Genomic DNA, 16,360 nt, shown 5'->3' on the forward strand with positions numbered 1-16,360 from the left:
TTGGAGGAGGCATGGGCTTAAGATGGGGATTGGAGTCACCTGAGGAGAGGCGATGGTTAAACCCTGGGAGTAGACGAAGACACTCAACTAGGGAGTAGATGAAAGACTGAAGAGGGAATTGTGTTGAGAGAAAGGATATGAAACCAAGAACTACCCATGGGGACGTTGGGTGATGCTGAACAGTAGAAGGGGAGAGGGAGAGAAAGGAGAGTTCACAGAGGCAGAGGGAAAAGCGAGTGGTGGAGCAAGAGGAGAAAGTGTGAGATCTTTCCAGAGGTCCAGAAAGGTGGACTCCCAGGAAGGTCAGTGGATGTGCTGACTAAGATGTTTCCAAAGGCTTTGGAGATTGCTGGGTGAGTAGTTCATGGGAGTTAGAGTATATGGCAAAGAATCAGGAGCCTGCAGAGGTATAGCACTGAGTGAAAAGATGTGGCCATGGGAGGAAGGAAGGGAGGGGAGTGTTCCCAGAGGACTCTACAGGGTCAAAGTTTTTTCAAGGTGGAAGACCAGACAGGACAGGTGTTCAGAGGTAGGAGACTCAAGAAGGAGAGGATGGGCAGGCAAGACAGTGCAGCCATAAGGCTGGAGGATGGATGTGGAGGTAAGAGGGATGTGCTCTCTGAGGAATAATGGGGGTGGCGTGGGGTACAGTCCTCATCACGGAGCAGAGGTGCCCTCAGAAATGAAAGCACACAAGCCCACCAGGTTTCAGCAGGCAGGGGGCTAGTGGGTGAGTTTGCCTGTTCTTCCCTGTCATTTCCTTTTCTCTCTTTCACAATCTCTTCCTTTTCTTTCTCTCCTTCCTTAAATGTCTCTTCTCCAAATAGCTAGTTTTTCTTAAAATGGTCATTATTAGAGATAAGGGCATTATTTAAGGTAGAAGTATCTTTAAAATTAACCTTTGCATTGATTTATTCAACTACTACCTTATTTTTAAAAACAAGCATATCAAAGCCTTTGCATTTTTCTCTCAAAGACAACAGAAACCCTAAACTACAGAATTATGTTGCTTTTTCTCTGCATGTAGCTCTTGGTTGTTTTCTTCCTTTTGCGTGGTGCCTGGTAATTTTATAAAGCCTTCCCTTATTCATGCCGAAGTGGTCATTAATAGGGTTGGTGAAATTGCATTTCTGCCCATTTCTGCACTCCTAAATTTGCAGGCATACACAAGTTATCTAAATACAGTGTGGTATTTTAAAATACGCTTTTGTACATTCTGGACCTAAAGTGTTGGGTGACCCTCTCTCTGGATGTGGCATTTGGGGTGCATGAAGGGATCTGCAGTGGGCTCAGAGGGGGTCTGAGGGCTGTGGAGAAGCTGGTGGAGGATGTGCTATCCATGTCACTAAAGCATGTTGGACAGAAGATAAGTATGAGCCAGGAGGCCTTCTCCTGACCCACCCAGAGGGCCTTGGCTGCATCCACTGGAAGGCCAAAGACCAGGAGTAGGAAAGCCCACCTGCCCATACAGTCTCCCCCAAGAGAAAGAGCACCACCCTCCACCAGCGCCGAAGACCTTTTCCATCCAGCCCCCGTGACTTCCAGAGGTCCTGATCTAAACTAGGAAAAGAAATTGACCTCTCTCTTTTTCCTCTTGGCTTGAAACATATGAGTCAAAATAAATCATCTACATAATTTTTTCTTCTTCTTTTTTTTCTTTTTTGGACATTTACAGAGCTCAGCCATCAGCCCCACTCCGGAAATTTCTTCAGAGACTCCTGGATAGTAAGTTGCTATTTTATTTTGTTTACATTACTTACTATGTTAAATGTCAGAAATGGGAAGAGAGAAGCTTATGTTTTGGACCCAAAGTGTATTTTGTTTGTATCAGCCTAATGGCTCTGAATGATGTACAGTTTGGTGATAAGAAGAGATCTAATTGTAGTCTTCAAATTATTTTTCTTCTGTTCTCTCCTCCTCTTCCAAATTAATTTTGTGATGATTTGTATTACCTTTCATAAACTTTCCCCATTTTGGCATCTTTACCTTTAGAATGGGAGTTTATTTGTCTAAGTTTAGAATCAAAGTTCTTGCCTGGCATGGTGGCTCATGCCTGTAATCTCAGCACTTTGGGAGGTTAAGGCAGGAGAATCACTTGAGCCCAAGAGTTCAAGACCAGCCTGGGCAACATAGACGCTGTCTCTATCAAAAAAAAAAAAAAAGCTGGGTATGGTGGTATGCACCTGTAGTTCCAGCTACTTAGGAGGCTGAGGCAGGAGGATCATTGAGGCTGCAGTGAGCTGAGATCGTACCACTGCACTCCAGTCTGAGTGAAAGAGCCAGACTGTGTCCCAAAAAAGAAAGAAAAAAAATCTAATATGCTGGTTCTTGTGGGGAGGTGAGTGTGACTGAGACAGGCCACATCTGGTGTAAAGACTGGGGGAGGGGGCCGGGTGCAGTGGCTCACACTTGTAATCCCATCATTTTGGGAGGCTGAGGCAAGTGGATCACCTGAGGTCGGGAGTTTGAGACCAGCCGGGCCAACATGGTGAAACCCTGTCTCTGCTAAAAATACCAAATGCCGGGCATGGTCCCAGCTACTCAGGAGGCTGAGGCAGGAGAATCACTTGAACCTGGGAGGCGGAAGTTGCAGTGAGCCAAGATCTCGCCACTGCACCCCAGCCTGGGTGACAGAGTGAGACTCCATCTAAAAAAAAAGACCAGGGAGGGGAAGGCGGAGAGGGGGCTTATTTACCTGATTCTCACATAAACGGGCATCTGTTTTCCTCTGTCAGTTCTTAGGACTCTGTCTGGATGATGCATGCATACCCCGCTCCTTCGTGGGGTGCCACCAGCCTCTTCCCCCTGCCAAACCATCCTGAATCCTATAGCAGGATGAGAATCCTGTAGCCTTTCTCAGCATTTTGCTATGAAGCTGTTATCCCAGCTGAAAATATTCAGTGCTACCCTCACCTCCTGTTCTACACGTGTTAAATTGCAAACATTTTAGCTTGTATAGATAAGCCCTCGTGGAGCCTTCCTGTACCCAGGCTCACGTTAGTACCTCTATGGCTCTTACTTCTGTTGCTGTATACCTGAGTTATACTCTTGTATTTTTATAATTGCTAGTGTATTATAAACTCCTCAAGGGCAAGGCCCCAGTCTTCACAGTGCCTGGTGCACCCAATGAATTTAGGAAAGGAGCTTGTTCTGGTGGGAGCTTTTCTTATTTTGTCATCATCACATCTGTGTCTTGTTCTTTGAAATATGACAGTGAAGGGAAGACACCCCTATAACCTATTCTAGTAGGGTTGGATAAATCCACAATGAGCAGAGTTGCTGAGTGTGTAAGTTTTTTTTGACAGATATTGTGGTCTCTGGGACATATCCTACCTACATTGCTGGAGAACGTGCTTTACAGGAAGTTTCATTGGAAAGTCAGCAGGGATTTGGGTATTTTGGTGGAAAAATGGAAAACTTTAATCTTTTTAGGGTAGTGATCAAACACTCTAGCTAGATCCATCATGTTAATTTTTCTTCTATAAATATGTATGTTTCATGATTAATATACCCAGGAGCATAAGAAGAAATTAAGAAGACATATTAAGATAACAGCTAGAGAAGCACTGCCTTAGGGGAGAGTTCCCACCTTGGAGAAGGACTGGTGTAAAGTCTCTTGCATTCACTGTGGGGTTGGTGACTAAGTCACCAATATGACAGGTGTCAGGGCTCAGGTGTAGCATCGGGACCCGTGTCCCCCACTCTGGCTCTGCAGCTTGCTCCCTTTTAAAGAGTTTCCAATTGAGCTGGGCCTTCAGCTCTAAAAATGACAATAAGTCACAGGTCCTCTGGGTCCTAGAGATGTGCCTTCAGAGGTGAAGCCCACCAGATGACCCTAGGCTACCTGCAGATAAAGGGTGTCCTCAAGGCCACAGCTCCAAGCAAGCTCTCCTTGGTCCCCCCAGGCCACCTCTTTATTCTCAGCTTGCCACTTTGGCAGTCCCGACTGCCCGTGTTAACCCTGCTGCCTGCTCTCCTCCTTCTCCTCCTCACCTCCATCCCCTGAAACTACACAAGACAGAAAGGGCTTCATGGGACAGCTGGCTGAGTGAATTCCCTAGCTCTACTGGATCCAAGGCACTAAGCTCTGTATTCTAACAGGAATGTAGATATAGTCCCTTAATAGTTTTGGGACAAAACACACACACACACACCAATAAGGTTAGTAAATGAAAAGGCAAAGTGGCAAATGCTGCCACAGGCAGTCAGGAGAAAGGAGCACAGGTATTGAATAACACCATTTTAACAATTTATCAGGCATTTACTATGTGCCAGGTCCTGTGCTTGGTATTTTATCTACCTTACCTCATTTAATCCTCTGAACATTCCAAGATGAGGCATTATTTTTAATCCTCATTTTATAGATGAGGAAATAGGCACATCAAAGCAGTGTAATGCCATAGTTCCTCAGCAGGTTCAGGGCAGAGCCATATCCAGGTTAGGAACAGTGAAGCTCTAGGCCAAGGCACTGGGGTTGGCAGTTAACTCTCATGTGCTCCATACTGATTCAAAATTTGGTAATAAGTTAGCAGAAGATATACTAAGGTTTAATGTTTTTGAGCTATTAAAAAACAATTTAGACCTGGCATGGTGGCTCACGCTTGTAATCCCAACACTTTGGGAGGCCAAGGTGGGGGGGATCACTTGAGGCCAAGAGTTCAAGACCAGTCTGGGCAACATGGCAAAACTTCCTCTTTACAAAAAATACTTTAAAAATTAACTGAGCTTGGTGGCGCATGCCTGTAGTCCCAGCTACTCGGGAGGCCGAGGTGGAGGATTGCTTGCCCGGGAAGCGGAGGTTGCAGTGAGCCAAGATTGCACCACTGCACTCCAGTCTGAGTGACAGAGTGAGACTCTGTCTCAAGAAGAAACAAAAAACAACCTTAACCCCTGCCAACAATTTAAGAAACTGTTTATGACATTGAGTTAGCAGGATTGGAGGGTACTAATGTAAGCTGATTAAAAGAGCAAATTGTTTTCAGACACTCTGAATGTGCATGAAGACATTCAATCTGTTAATTTACCAAGAATTCTAATTTATATCACTGAAAATAGGTCTTCAAAGTCTCTGTTTTCAGCTCTCATGAAATACTTGGCAGGAATAAATGAGGTTTTCCTCCTGCTATTCTCCCATTTGGGGATTTTTCAGTAATCGGGCTTGGTTTCCCCCCAGTTTATTCAAATGAGTAAGATTTTCTTGTATCTGAAATTGGTGAGGAACCAGCCTAAGTGCTGACACAAAGGAAAGCACAGTAAATGTTTGCTCAATGAATGGATGGATCTGTAAATCTTAATTAACTGAAATCCAACTTGGTTAGCCCTGAGGCAGGCAGCTTATAAGTTGAACTTAGCCGTTTTCACTGGTTGGACAGGAATGATGGATGGGTAGGCAGAAACATTGGCAGGACTTGACCTTAACCCAAAGAATGAAGGAGTAGTCACAGGTGGCCCAGGTTCACAGTTTTGTGGCAACTGGAGAAGTGATGGCGTTGTTTTAAGTCCACTTTAATATCTTGGACAGACTTCAGTTGAGAATTTTATTAATTCACACTGATTACATATGATAATATTAAAAGAACTGGGAACAGAGAGGAATTTACCCATAGTCCCAATATCCTAATACAAGTCCTTGCCTTCTATGTATATATTTTTTATAGTTAACATCACAGTGTGTGTCCAGTTTTGTGCTTTATTTTCCTAGCATTTCAGGTCTATAAATCAGTAGTCTTAACTACTCATTATTTTCATTTCAATGTATTTCAGCATTAACTTCTTTGCCTAACCAAAAAGCTTTACTCTATTTGACCAGCAGGTGGCACTCAAGAACAAGCAGTTCTTCTACGTGGTGATGGTAGACTAGAAAACACTTTTTCCCTTTAATCTGATTTGAGAACAAAACACAGATCATAACCTGAAGAACTGTATGAAACAGCAGAGGTCCTCCTGGTCTTTACAAATGTGTCAGAAATCTGTATGCATGTAGTCATTTAATTTTATAGAATCATTTATTCCACTAATATTTATTGAACAACCACGCAAGGCACCAGACATGCAAAGATTAAGAAGATAAACTTCCTGCCCTCAAGGGGTTCCAGGTGTAATAGGGGAGACAGATTTGTAAATAACCAGAGTCCAGTGGGGTAAATGCAATGATGGGGCCCAGGAGGGAGGAGTGAGCACCTATTGTTTTGTGGAGGGAGAAAGGTTAAACTTTATAGAGAAGCTGCAAATAAAATGTGAATAACAATATCATCATAAATATAATGTTTTTCGTGCAGTACAAAAGACTATAAAATGAAATTTCTAGAAGATTATCTAGACTCCCTCCTGCAAAGCCACAGTTAACAACAGTTAGGTTTTTTTTTTTTTTTTTCTTCTTCTTCTTGAAATAACTAAATAATTTTGAATGGTGAATGTAAGCTTTATGAGGCTGGAACTTTTTGTCTGTTCTGTTGCCTGTTTATGCTCAGTAAATATTTGTTGACCAAATAAATCAGCAGTAGAATGACATGATGAGATCTTTTCTAGACAGAGATGACTGGAGGGCGTCAGGGCTGGAGACTCGGGGAGCAATGTGCGTTTGTTGTACAGTTGTAGGTGAGCGATGATAAGGCGGGAGGTGGAGGGCAAAGGGATTCATGTGAGCTGGGTCAAGGACAGGGAAGAAGCAGGACTTGATAACTGATTAGGCTTAAGGAGCAAGGAGAGGGAGAAGGGGGCCGATTTCCTGAGCTTTCTGGGTTGGGCGATGGATGATGGTTTGGGACATGTTGAGTTTAAGATACCTGAGAAACATTCAGATGGATGTCTAGAAGGCGGTTGAATGTATGTGTCTAGAGCTCAAAAGAAGTGTCCGTGTACATAACAGATTTGCAGGTGGATTTCTTGTACAATCTCCTCATGCCTATTAGTTTTGCAAGTGAAAGAAATTGAGGCCAAGAGAAACAGACTGTTTGCAAGTTTTTCAACAAGAATGGGTTTGCCTCCACTGATCCACATTCCTTACTGGAGTCAGGTGGGAATCCCAGTCTCCAGGACTCTGTCCACTGCCTCCAGAGCCTGCCCATTAGCACAATTGGAAATAGTTGGCCCTAGGATGATTGCTCTGTTCTCTCACTTTATTCTTCCAGCGAGTGTGTTTTTGTTGAATCCCCTTGAAACTCAGCAGCCAGCTCTGCATCTTAGCCAGAGGCTGAATTCTCTGTGCTAGCTCTTCTTGCTTGCTCTTCCTGAACCAAAGTCTGGCTTAATCAAGGCTGCTCAGAGCTGAGCTTCTGAACTGAACTTGTTTGGTTAAGTACGCAGCTGCTATTCCTGATTGGGCCTTTCTCAACCAGCTGAGGGGATGAGGCGGCTTCTCTCGTCCTCTCTGGTACACTTGAACAGAGCAAGTACTCTGTGACCTCGGGCAAATGACTTGGACACTCTGATCTTCAGTTTCCCCTTTTGTACGGCGAAACAAATGGTCTTTCTTCAACATTAGAAGAGCTGATGGATATGATACACTTAAAAACATTGTTGTGGCCAGGCATGGTGGCTCACGCCTGTAATCCTAGCACTTTGGGAGGCCAAGGTGAGCAGATCATGAGGTCAGGAGCCCAAGACCAGCCTGGCCAACATAATGAAACCCTGTCTTTACTAAAAATACCAAAAAAAAAAAAAAAAAGCCGGGTGTGGTGGCAGGCGCCTGTAGTCCCAGCTACTTGGGAGGCTGAGGCAGGAGAATCACTTGAACCCGGGAGGCAGAGGTTGCAGTGAGCCGAGATCATGCTACTGCACTCCAGCCTGGGTGACACAGCATTGTTGTAGAGCTCTTAGGTATCGTTTTTAAACAAGGAGTGCCTCTGTTTCAAAATGTTGCACATCTGGAAAAAGCATGTTTTGTTAGCTTTGGTATCAGAAAAAAAACAATTGGCTGTGTGGCAAATCCATTCTGAGAGATTTCCTGAGTGCTGGTTTATCGTTCTGGTAGGAAGCAGGGAAAAATGGTGATAATGGGTAGAATAAGGCCAGAGAGTGAGGTGGCTGAGGGGTTGGGGCAGGGTGAGATCTGACCATTGGTGAAGTAGAGCAGAGGTGTGAGGTCAGGCAGCCAGTTATGGCCAAGAGTCATGACAGAACAAAGTTATTAGGAACTTAGGAAGATGACTCAGAAGTTCTGGCCAGGCCAGGTGTGGTGGCTCACTCCTGTAATCCCAGCACTTTGGGAAGTTGAGGTGGGTCAATCACCTGAGATTAGGAGTTCGAGACCAGCCTGACCAACATGGCGAAACCCCATCTCTACTAAAAATACAAAATTAGCTGGGGTGGGGCGCACACCTGTAGTCCCAGCTACTCGGGAGGCTGAGGCAGGAGAATCACTTGAACCAGGGAGGCAGAGGTTGCAGTGAGCCAAGATGGCGCCACTGCACTCCAGCCTGGGTGACAGAGTGAGACTCTGTCTCAAAAAAAATAGTTCTGGCCAAAGCTGAGGCAATTCAAAGGATAGCAGGCACAGCAGAATGGAAGCTGTTGTCAGTCACTCTGTTAAAAAAAAAACTTGGCCGGGCGCGGTGGCTCAAGCCTGTAATCCCAGCACTTTGGGAGGCCGAGACGGGCGGATCACGAGGTCAGGAGATCGAGACCATCCTGGCTAACACGGTGAAACCCCGTCTCTACTAAAAAAAATACAAAAAACTAGCCGGGCGAGGTGGCGGGCGCCTGTAGTCCCAGCCACTCGGGAGGCTGAGGCAGGAGAATGGCGTAAACCCGGGAGGCGGAGCTTGCAGTGAGCTGAGGTCCGGCCACTGCAGACAGAGCGAGACTCCGTCTCAAAGAAAAAAAAAAAGAAAAACTTTAGACAAATTAAATTTAGCAGATTTATTTAAGACATAGAAGGATTTATGTTCTGGCAGCCCTCAGAACCAGGGGCAGTTCAGAGAGCTTCACCCAGCAACATGGGCAGGCAGCATTTATAAACGACAAAAGACAGTGAGTACAGCTACAGCTGGATTGGTTGCAGCTCCACAGTTGCCTGTTTGGGCATTTATATAGACATGGGCTGATCAGTTGGTAGCCTGGTATTGGCTGAAGCTTGGCTGCTGTGATTGGCTGAGACTCAGCTGCTTGTTATAAGAGCATACTTTTAGATTGTAATGTGTTTACATAGTTAGGTTGCAGAAGAATAGGAACTCAAAGTATGGAGGCAGCCTCAAGCCCAATTTAGTTTACTGTTCTCCAATGCTGAAGGAGGTGTGGTAGCCCCAAACCAGGGTGGGCAGGGCTTCAGACACCATACCTTCAAAAGAGACCTCAGTCACCACAACTGTTGGTCAGCAAGGATAAAGGATATCTATTCATGGATGTTTTTGCTATTGGGGTTATACAAAAAAGAGGAAACATTGCATTAAACTGAAGGGCAAAAATCAGAAAATGCAACCAAAGGGAAGAGGGTGGATAATGAATAGGAAATTTAGAAAAGGGACATATTTATTTTTAATTAGGAAATTCAAAATTATAAGCCAGTTTAGATCAACTCACATTTATTTAAATTGGCATATGGTGCCACAGCCTTGCAAGCTACCTTCAGGTTCTTCCAACTCCTCTAAGTAAAGACGAAAAGCATTTGCAGGGGCCAGAGTGAATGAAGAGGGCCCTGGGGGAGCTCTGACCCCCGTCCTCTGCAGTCCCTTGAAATAGGGTGGGGAAAGCCCTAAGCCTGAGGTGAGTACAAGGTGAGGCTCAGTAAGTGGCAGCTCTGTGAGGGGATTACCAGTGCCAGAAGCAATAGTATTGCTCAGGGGACTTTATTATTCTAAGGTGGAGATGTTGTGGTATTCTACCAGAGTCCCCACCTCTTTTCCATTTCTGACTCCTGCATCTGGTGCCACTCATCTTAGGGGTGTATATATGGTGAGTACCACTCAGCGGTGATGGTATATAGGGAGCTGGAGCATCCCTTAGCTCCCCTCTGGTTCCCGTAGTGTGCAAGCCACTGCCTTCTTAGTTGTAGGGAAATGTTGTATCTATCAATAAAACAGGAGCTGAAGGTTGGGCACAGTGGTTCATGCCTATAATCCCAGCACTTTCGGAGGGCAAGGTGGGAGGATCACTTGAGGCTAGAAGTTCAAGACCAGCCTGGGCAACATAAGTGAGACCCTGTCCCTACAAAAAAATAAATTAATAAGCAGTAAAATAAAACAGGAGCTGAGAGAGAATATTATCTGTGTAGTACTCAATGGCCTGGTTCAAGTTCCAGCCCTGCCATCCTGCTAACCTGCCTACTTTGATACGTTACTGAATCTCTCAGTGCCATGTTTCCTCATCTGAAAAATGGCAGAAGTAGGATTGTTAGGATTGAAGTGAGAATGACCAATAGGCGCAGTGCCTGCCATGTAGGATGCTCACCAAGAGGTGCGTAGAGTTGTTTTTGCTGTCATTATCAGTGATCTTGGGGACTCAGAGGCTGCAGTTATGCACAGAAAGAAAGGCCAGTTTCCCGAAATGGAAAAGCATCACATTATTGATCATTGCTGGATGAGTAGAAGGAAATATAGCTGGACAGATGTGTGATCGAGCAGTCACAGTTTGTGGCCCCCGTAGAAGCTAGGTGGGGGGAATATGGGTGTTCACTCTGTAATTCTTTAAGCTGTTCTATATGTTAGTTGATGTTCACAATGAAACAGAGGGATGAAGGAATTCCACCTAGCAATGGGTCTTCAGAGCTGAAAAATCTATTATGATACCAGTAACCTGAGTTCGGTAGGAATAAAAGAAGCCCAGCTGAATCCTATGTGGTTCTACAGGACAGGAGTCATTCACTTAACTGAGAAATGTGTGTGTGTGTGTGTATGCACGTGCATGTCTGTGCATGTGCGTGTCTGTGTTTGTGTGCGTGTGTGTGTGTGTGTGAATGACAGTGTGTTAGTGGCAGGCATAGAAAAGTGGGATTAGGAGAAGGGAGGGACTCGGTGAGTAAGTACCCTTAATTTTTTTTTTCTGTGCCTCACCTCATTCCAAAAGGAATTTGTGGTAACTTGCAGAAATACCTTGATTTTAACAAGATAAAAATAAATGGAGGCTATAAATGAGCAATCATTTATGCTCATACTGCATGTCATGTCATAATCTTCTGAACACAAACTTTGAAAGAAGTGAGTGCAAATGTGGTTGTGACACTAAGAGCCCATAGAATCCCAGGTTCCAGTTTCACTTGGTCACTGATTTTCCTGGAGACCCAAGACAGTTGGGCCTCCCCCTTTCATTGATGATTTTAATATTCCAAATGCTTATGAAGAATAACCCAGAAACATAATCCAGGTAGTGGACTTGGAGTAGCTGGCACTGCCTGGCTACATGACAGAGGCACCACTCATGTCCTCGACTGCACCATCTTGCGTGCAGCCATTGGGTCCTCCTGTACTCCCCTATGTGTGATCTTACCCCTGTTCTTCCCTATCCTTCCTCCAACCCTTCTTCCCCAGGCGGCATTTTTAAAAGAAAAGAATTTTTCTTTTAAAGCGCAAATGCAGCCATTTCAGTTAGAGAACTTTGCTATTTGGGCAAGATTCCTGAGCATTCGGGGCTCCATGGGCCTGTCTGCAGAAATGTGTGTCTAAAAAGAGCAGTCTTTAGAAAGGACAGTTGTTGATTAGGATGCCAGCTGTATTTCTTGTCCTCAGCAGGTAATGTGCTGTTTGAAAAATGTTAAAAGCACTAACTCCTATTCTTATCTTTATTTTTTCCCTTTTCTCTCTTTCTTTCAAAATTACCTGTTCATAGTATATATTCTTCCAACTTCCATGCAGTGAAGAGGGAATCAGATGGGGCTTCTGGGGATCTCACTAGCTTGGAGAATGAGAGACAAATTTATAAAAGTGTCTTGGAAGGTGGCGACATCCCTCTTCAGGGCCTGAGTGGGCTCAAGCGACCATCCAGCTCGGCTTCCACTAAAGGTAATTAACTGGGTGAAGCCTGCAAGGCCTCCATCTCCCATCCACCTCCATTCACTGAGCGTCGGCCGTGCTGAACCTCCAGCAACGGGGATAAGTCCTGCCTTGTTCAGACCCACATCCAGGCCTCAGAGCCCTCTTAAATTCCCTCCCCTATTTTCTTACCGGCCATTTTTCTTTCTGGTTTTAATAGTTTCTGTTCCTTTGAACCCCCCAACCTTGCTCTCCTTGAAGATTTCTCTCTCTTTCTTTCTCTCATTCTAATTACCTTTTCTTAGAAATTAGCTGAGCTTTAGCCATTCCTAACTCTAGCAGGGTAGGCATTTTTTGTTGTTGCATCCTTGCACCTGCTTTGCAGCACAGATTATTTTGCTTCCGGACATCGACTGGAAATTTTTTAAAAGCCCTTATGACAAATGAGCATGTTACCTTTCCTTTTTCTTTTTAGCAGCTTTCAGCTTTAACCTAATGGGTCTATTTATTTTATTCTGCATGCTTACCAGTGGATCGTAAAGGTGGGAATGCTCACATGATTTCTTCATCTTCAGTCCATAGCCGAACGTTTAACACTAGCAATGCGTTAGGCCCTGTGTGTAAGCACAAGAAGCCCCTGTCAGCTGCGAAAGCCTGCATTTCGGAAATCCTTCCTTCCAAATTCAAACCCAGGCTCTCGGCTCCCAGCAGTCTTTTGCAGGAACAGAAGAGTATCCTCCTGCCCTCAGAGAAGGCTCAAAGCTGTGAGAACCTTTGTGTTTCCGGTTCTTTGAATGATTCCAAAAGAGGCCTGCCCCTCCAAGTGGGAGGGAGCATTGAGAACCTGCTCATGCGCTCCCGACGGGATTATGACAGCAAGTCGAGCAGTACCATGAGCCTCCAGGAGTACAGCACCAGCGGCAGGAGGCCCTGCCCTCTCTCAAGAAAGGCTGGGATGCAGTTCACCATGCTTTATCGGGACATGCACCAGATCAACCGAGCTGGCCTCTTCCTGGGCTCCATCTCCTCCTCCTCGAGTGTGCGGGATCTTGCCTCCCACTTTGAAAAGAGTAGCCTGGCATTGTCCAGGGGTGAGCTGGGCCCCAGCCAGGAGGGCTCAGAACACATCCCCAAGCACACCGTCTCTTCCCGCATCACCGCTTTTGAGCAGCTGATTCAGCGGTCCCGTTCCATGCCATCCCTGGACCTGTCCGGTAGGCTGAGCAAGTCTCCCACACCTGTGCTGTCCCGGGGCAACCTGACCTCAGCCCGCTCGGCTGAGTCCCTCCTTGAGTCAACCAAGCTCCGTCCCAAGGAGATGGATGGGATGAACTCCAGTGGGGTCTATGCCTCCCCAACATGTAGCAATATGGCGCACCATGCCTTGAGCTTCAGGGGCCTTGTGCCTTCTGAGCCCCTCTCCACCTGCTCTGATGACCTGGACCGCTGTTCAAATATCTCCACTGACAGCAGAGAAGGCAGTAGCAGCAGCGTTCACGGAGATTTCCCCAAACATCGCCTCAACAAGTGCAAGGGCACCTGCCCGGCCTCATACACTCGCTTCACCACCATCCGGAAGCATGAGCAGCAGCAGACCTCTAGACAGCCCGAGTGGCGCCTGGATTCCAGAGGGGACAAGAGCACCCTCCTCAGGAACATCTACCTAATGAGCCCCCTTCCTTTCCGGCTGAAAAAGCCTCTCCACCACTACCCCAGACAACCTTCTCCTGGTGACTCCTCAGGCCTCCTGGTAGGCCAGAAGCCAGACCTCCCCAGTCAGCCCCAGCAGGACCAGCCCCCTTCTGGGGGGAAGCCCGTGGTTCCCACACGCCTGTCTTCCCGACACACCATGGCCAGGCTTAGCCGCAGCTCAGAGCCCTCTCAGGAGAGACCCATGGCCCTGGAGGACTACCCAAGGGCCATTAATAATGGAAACTCCGTGCCATACTCAGACCACAGCCTGGACAGGAACAACAACCCACAAAGTGAACTGGCACCATCCCGCGGAGGTGGCATTTTGTGTGTTTGCCTAGTCTCACCTGCCCGTCCCTCCACTTTGCTTGCATTATCCCTTCCTCCTCTGTGCCCTTGGTGCTCATTTTCTGGTCTGTCCTTTGTTTTCTGTTTGTTTTGCTTGGCAATTAATCATGGCTCATAGTGGCTGCACTTCTTTAAAAACAAAGCCCCCATGTCATTTAGACTAACCACCAAACTGTGTTTCGAAAGAAAAATTGGCCGTTTAGCTCAACTGAGAAATGTGTTCATTTGAACTCTTGAACCCCTTGCTGTTTGTACCAATCCCCAACATATCCCGTGGTTTTTTGAGAGGCAGCCTCTCTCAATGGCCCTGTATGTGTGTGAGTGTGTGCCTTGTCCCTATAAGGTCCTGCACGCCTCTTTGTAGGGATACTTTACAAAGAAAGTTCTCTCATTTTACTCACCTTTTGCCTTCTGAGTAGTTTTCTTTGCATTAAAGTAATTCACAAATAAATCCAAAAAATGGGGCAGGGGGTGGAATTTTTTTTTTCCTTCAGAATCCGATCATTGATCATTGATCAAGAATGACTTTAAAATTTTGATGTTTATCATAGATGAAAGGTGAACTATTTTCCCAAGCTGGTTTCCAGCGAAATCTTTGCCTGTTTTAACTCTACTTTGTTGTTTTAAAGATTCAGAATCGCCAAGACATTTTATACCAGCTGATTACTTGGAATCCACAGAAGAATTTATTCGAAGACGTCATGATGATAAAGAGGTAAATCCCATCTTTTAAATCTCTTAGCTTTTGCTTGGAAAAAATGTATGAAGAAAGTAAAGATTCTAGACATCTGTCAGAGAGGTGACATGGTCTAGCAATTGGAGGCAAAAACTGAGGCTTTCACGAGTGATTTTTTTTATATGACATTGAGCCTATGTCATATAGAAAATCACTTGTGAAAGCCTCAATTTTGTTGACTTTTTTTTTTTTTTGGTCGACTTTTCCAAAAAGTAGGACTGATTTCCCCACAGGCACTAGGTTATAAATGCCAAGTCCAGCCAGCACTGCTGCATGGGAGATACAGAAAGAGATTGTCCACTGCTGTACTTAATGCCCTGTAAGCTGGAAACCAGAGTTTGCTCTTTCATCACCCCCAACCCCACCCTTGATAATCCCTAAGGAAATCCGCCTGCATATTTCTCCAATGCTGCCCACCCCTCTGTTGGCACAAAGCATTGTTCAAATTGAGAAGGATGCAATAGGAGAAAGAGGAAAATGAAAAATAGTAATGACCTTGATACATTTTATAAAACAATTTGAGGAAGTTGCCTATAACTCTGTTGCTTTCAATTCAGAAGAAGGCAGATACACCAAGAAATGCTGGAAAACCCCAGCCAAGAACTTCACAATGTGCATATTTTCTTGTAGTTGCTGAAATGCCTGTCCTGCCGTGGGGTGACTGGCAGGGCCTGGGAAAGAGCCCCTTTTCTCGGGGATTTGGGAAGAGGTAGTTCTTTGTATCAGCCAAATGGGCAAAATCACAAGCTTCTGCTGGGATAAAGCATTGTGATGATACATGCTTTCTGGGGCTCACATCCCCAAGAAAAAGAGTCCTAGAGATTAAACAAGCTCCCGAGCTCATGTTCCTGAAATGAATTAAGAGATGGAAAAATCACATTGACCTGGTAGGAGTGGGGGAGGGAGTGCATGTGTACACAACTCTGTCCTATTCACGTTCAAGTCTGAAGCCCTTTTTCTCTGTTGTTCTGCCTTGTTGAGTAGTTCCAGAGTTTAGGTGGGGTTTCCTGAAGGATTTAGGATAAGGCTGACTTGAGGACGAGTGGGATGATGATAATTATTGCCACCAGATGGTGAAACAAAAGACAAAAATAAAAGCACCGTGGCCAGGCGCGGTGGCTCACGCCTGTAATCCCAGCACTTTGGGAGGCCAAGGCAGTTGGATCACTTGGGCAGGAGTTTGAGACCATCCTTGCTAAAACGGTGAAACCCCATCTCCACTAAAAAAATACAAAAAATTAGCCGGGCGTGGTGGTGGGCGCCTGTAATCCTAGCTACTCGGGAGGCTGAGGCAGGAGAATCGCTTGAATCCAGGAGGCGCAGGTTGCAGTGAGCTGAGATCGTGCCACTGCACACCAGCCCAGGCGACAGTGCGAGACTCCGTCTCAAAAAAAAAAAAAAAAAAAAGAAAGAAAGTTAAACCGCTGTACCTCTCCCCATCTCCGGGCACAATTGAACAGTATTCAATAAGAAACTTGCACCTGTCCATGGAAAGAAACAAGAGAAAGCATCTGATGTACAGTTATTATTGTAATAACTCACTAATGATGAGTGTCCATCAGGCCATAGAGCAGATTCATTTCTGTAGCTCTTTGTTAAGTATTTCCTGCCACGGCCGGGCGCGGTGGCTCAAGCCTGTAATCCCAGCACTTTGGGAGGCCGAGACGGGCGGATCACGAGG

The 16,360-nt window shown here is 45.6% G+C and overlaps 1 protein-coding gene across 50 annotated transcripts in view; it reads left to right on the forward strand.

Annotated features, from left to right (window-relative positions):
• SORBS1 (sorbin and SH3 domain containing 1) overlaps positions 1-16,360 on the forward strand; it is a 259,100-nt gene that overhangs the window by 195,666 nt on the left and 47,074 nt on the right. For all 50 annotated transcript variants that reach the window (XM_017894526.1, XM_017894534.1, XM_017894551.1 and 47 more), the window contains 3 exons: positions 1,676-1,725; positions 11,761-11,933; positions 14,573-14,658. In XM_017894526.1, the coding sequence (XP_017750015.1) occupies positions 1,676-1,725; positions 11,761-11,933; positions 14,573-14,658 (309 nt within the window). The remainder of the gene's footprint in view (positions 1-1,675; positions 1,726-11,760; positions 11,934-14,572; positions 14,659-16,360) is intronic.

Source organism: Rhinopithecus bieti, unplaced genomic scaffold, assembly GCF_001698545.2.
Source record: "Rhinopithecus bieti isolate Rb0 unplaced genomic scaffold, ASM169854v2 scaffold_25291, whole genome shotgun sequence".
NCBI lineage: Eukaryota > Metazoa > Chordata > Mammalia > Primates > Cercopithecidae > Rhinopithecus > Rhinopithecus bieti.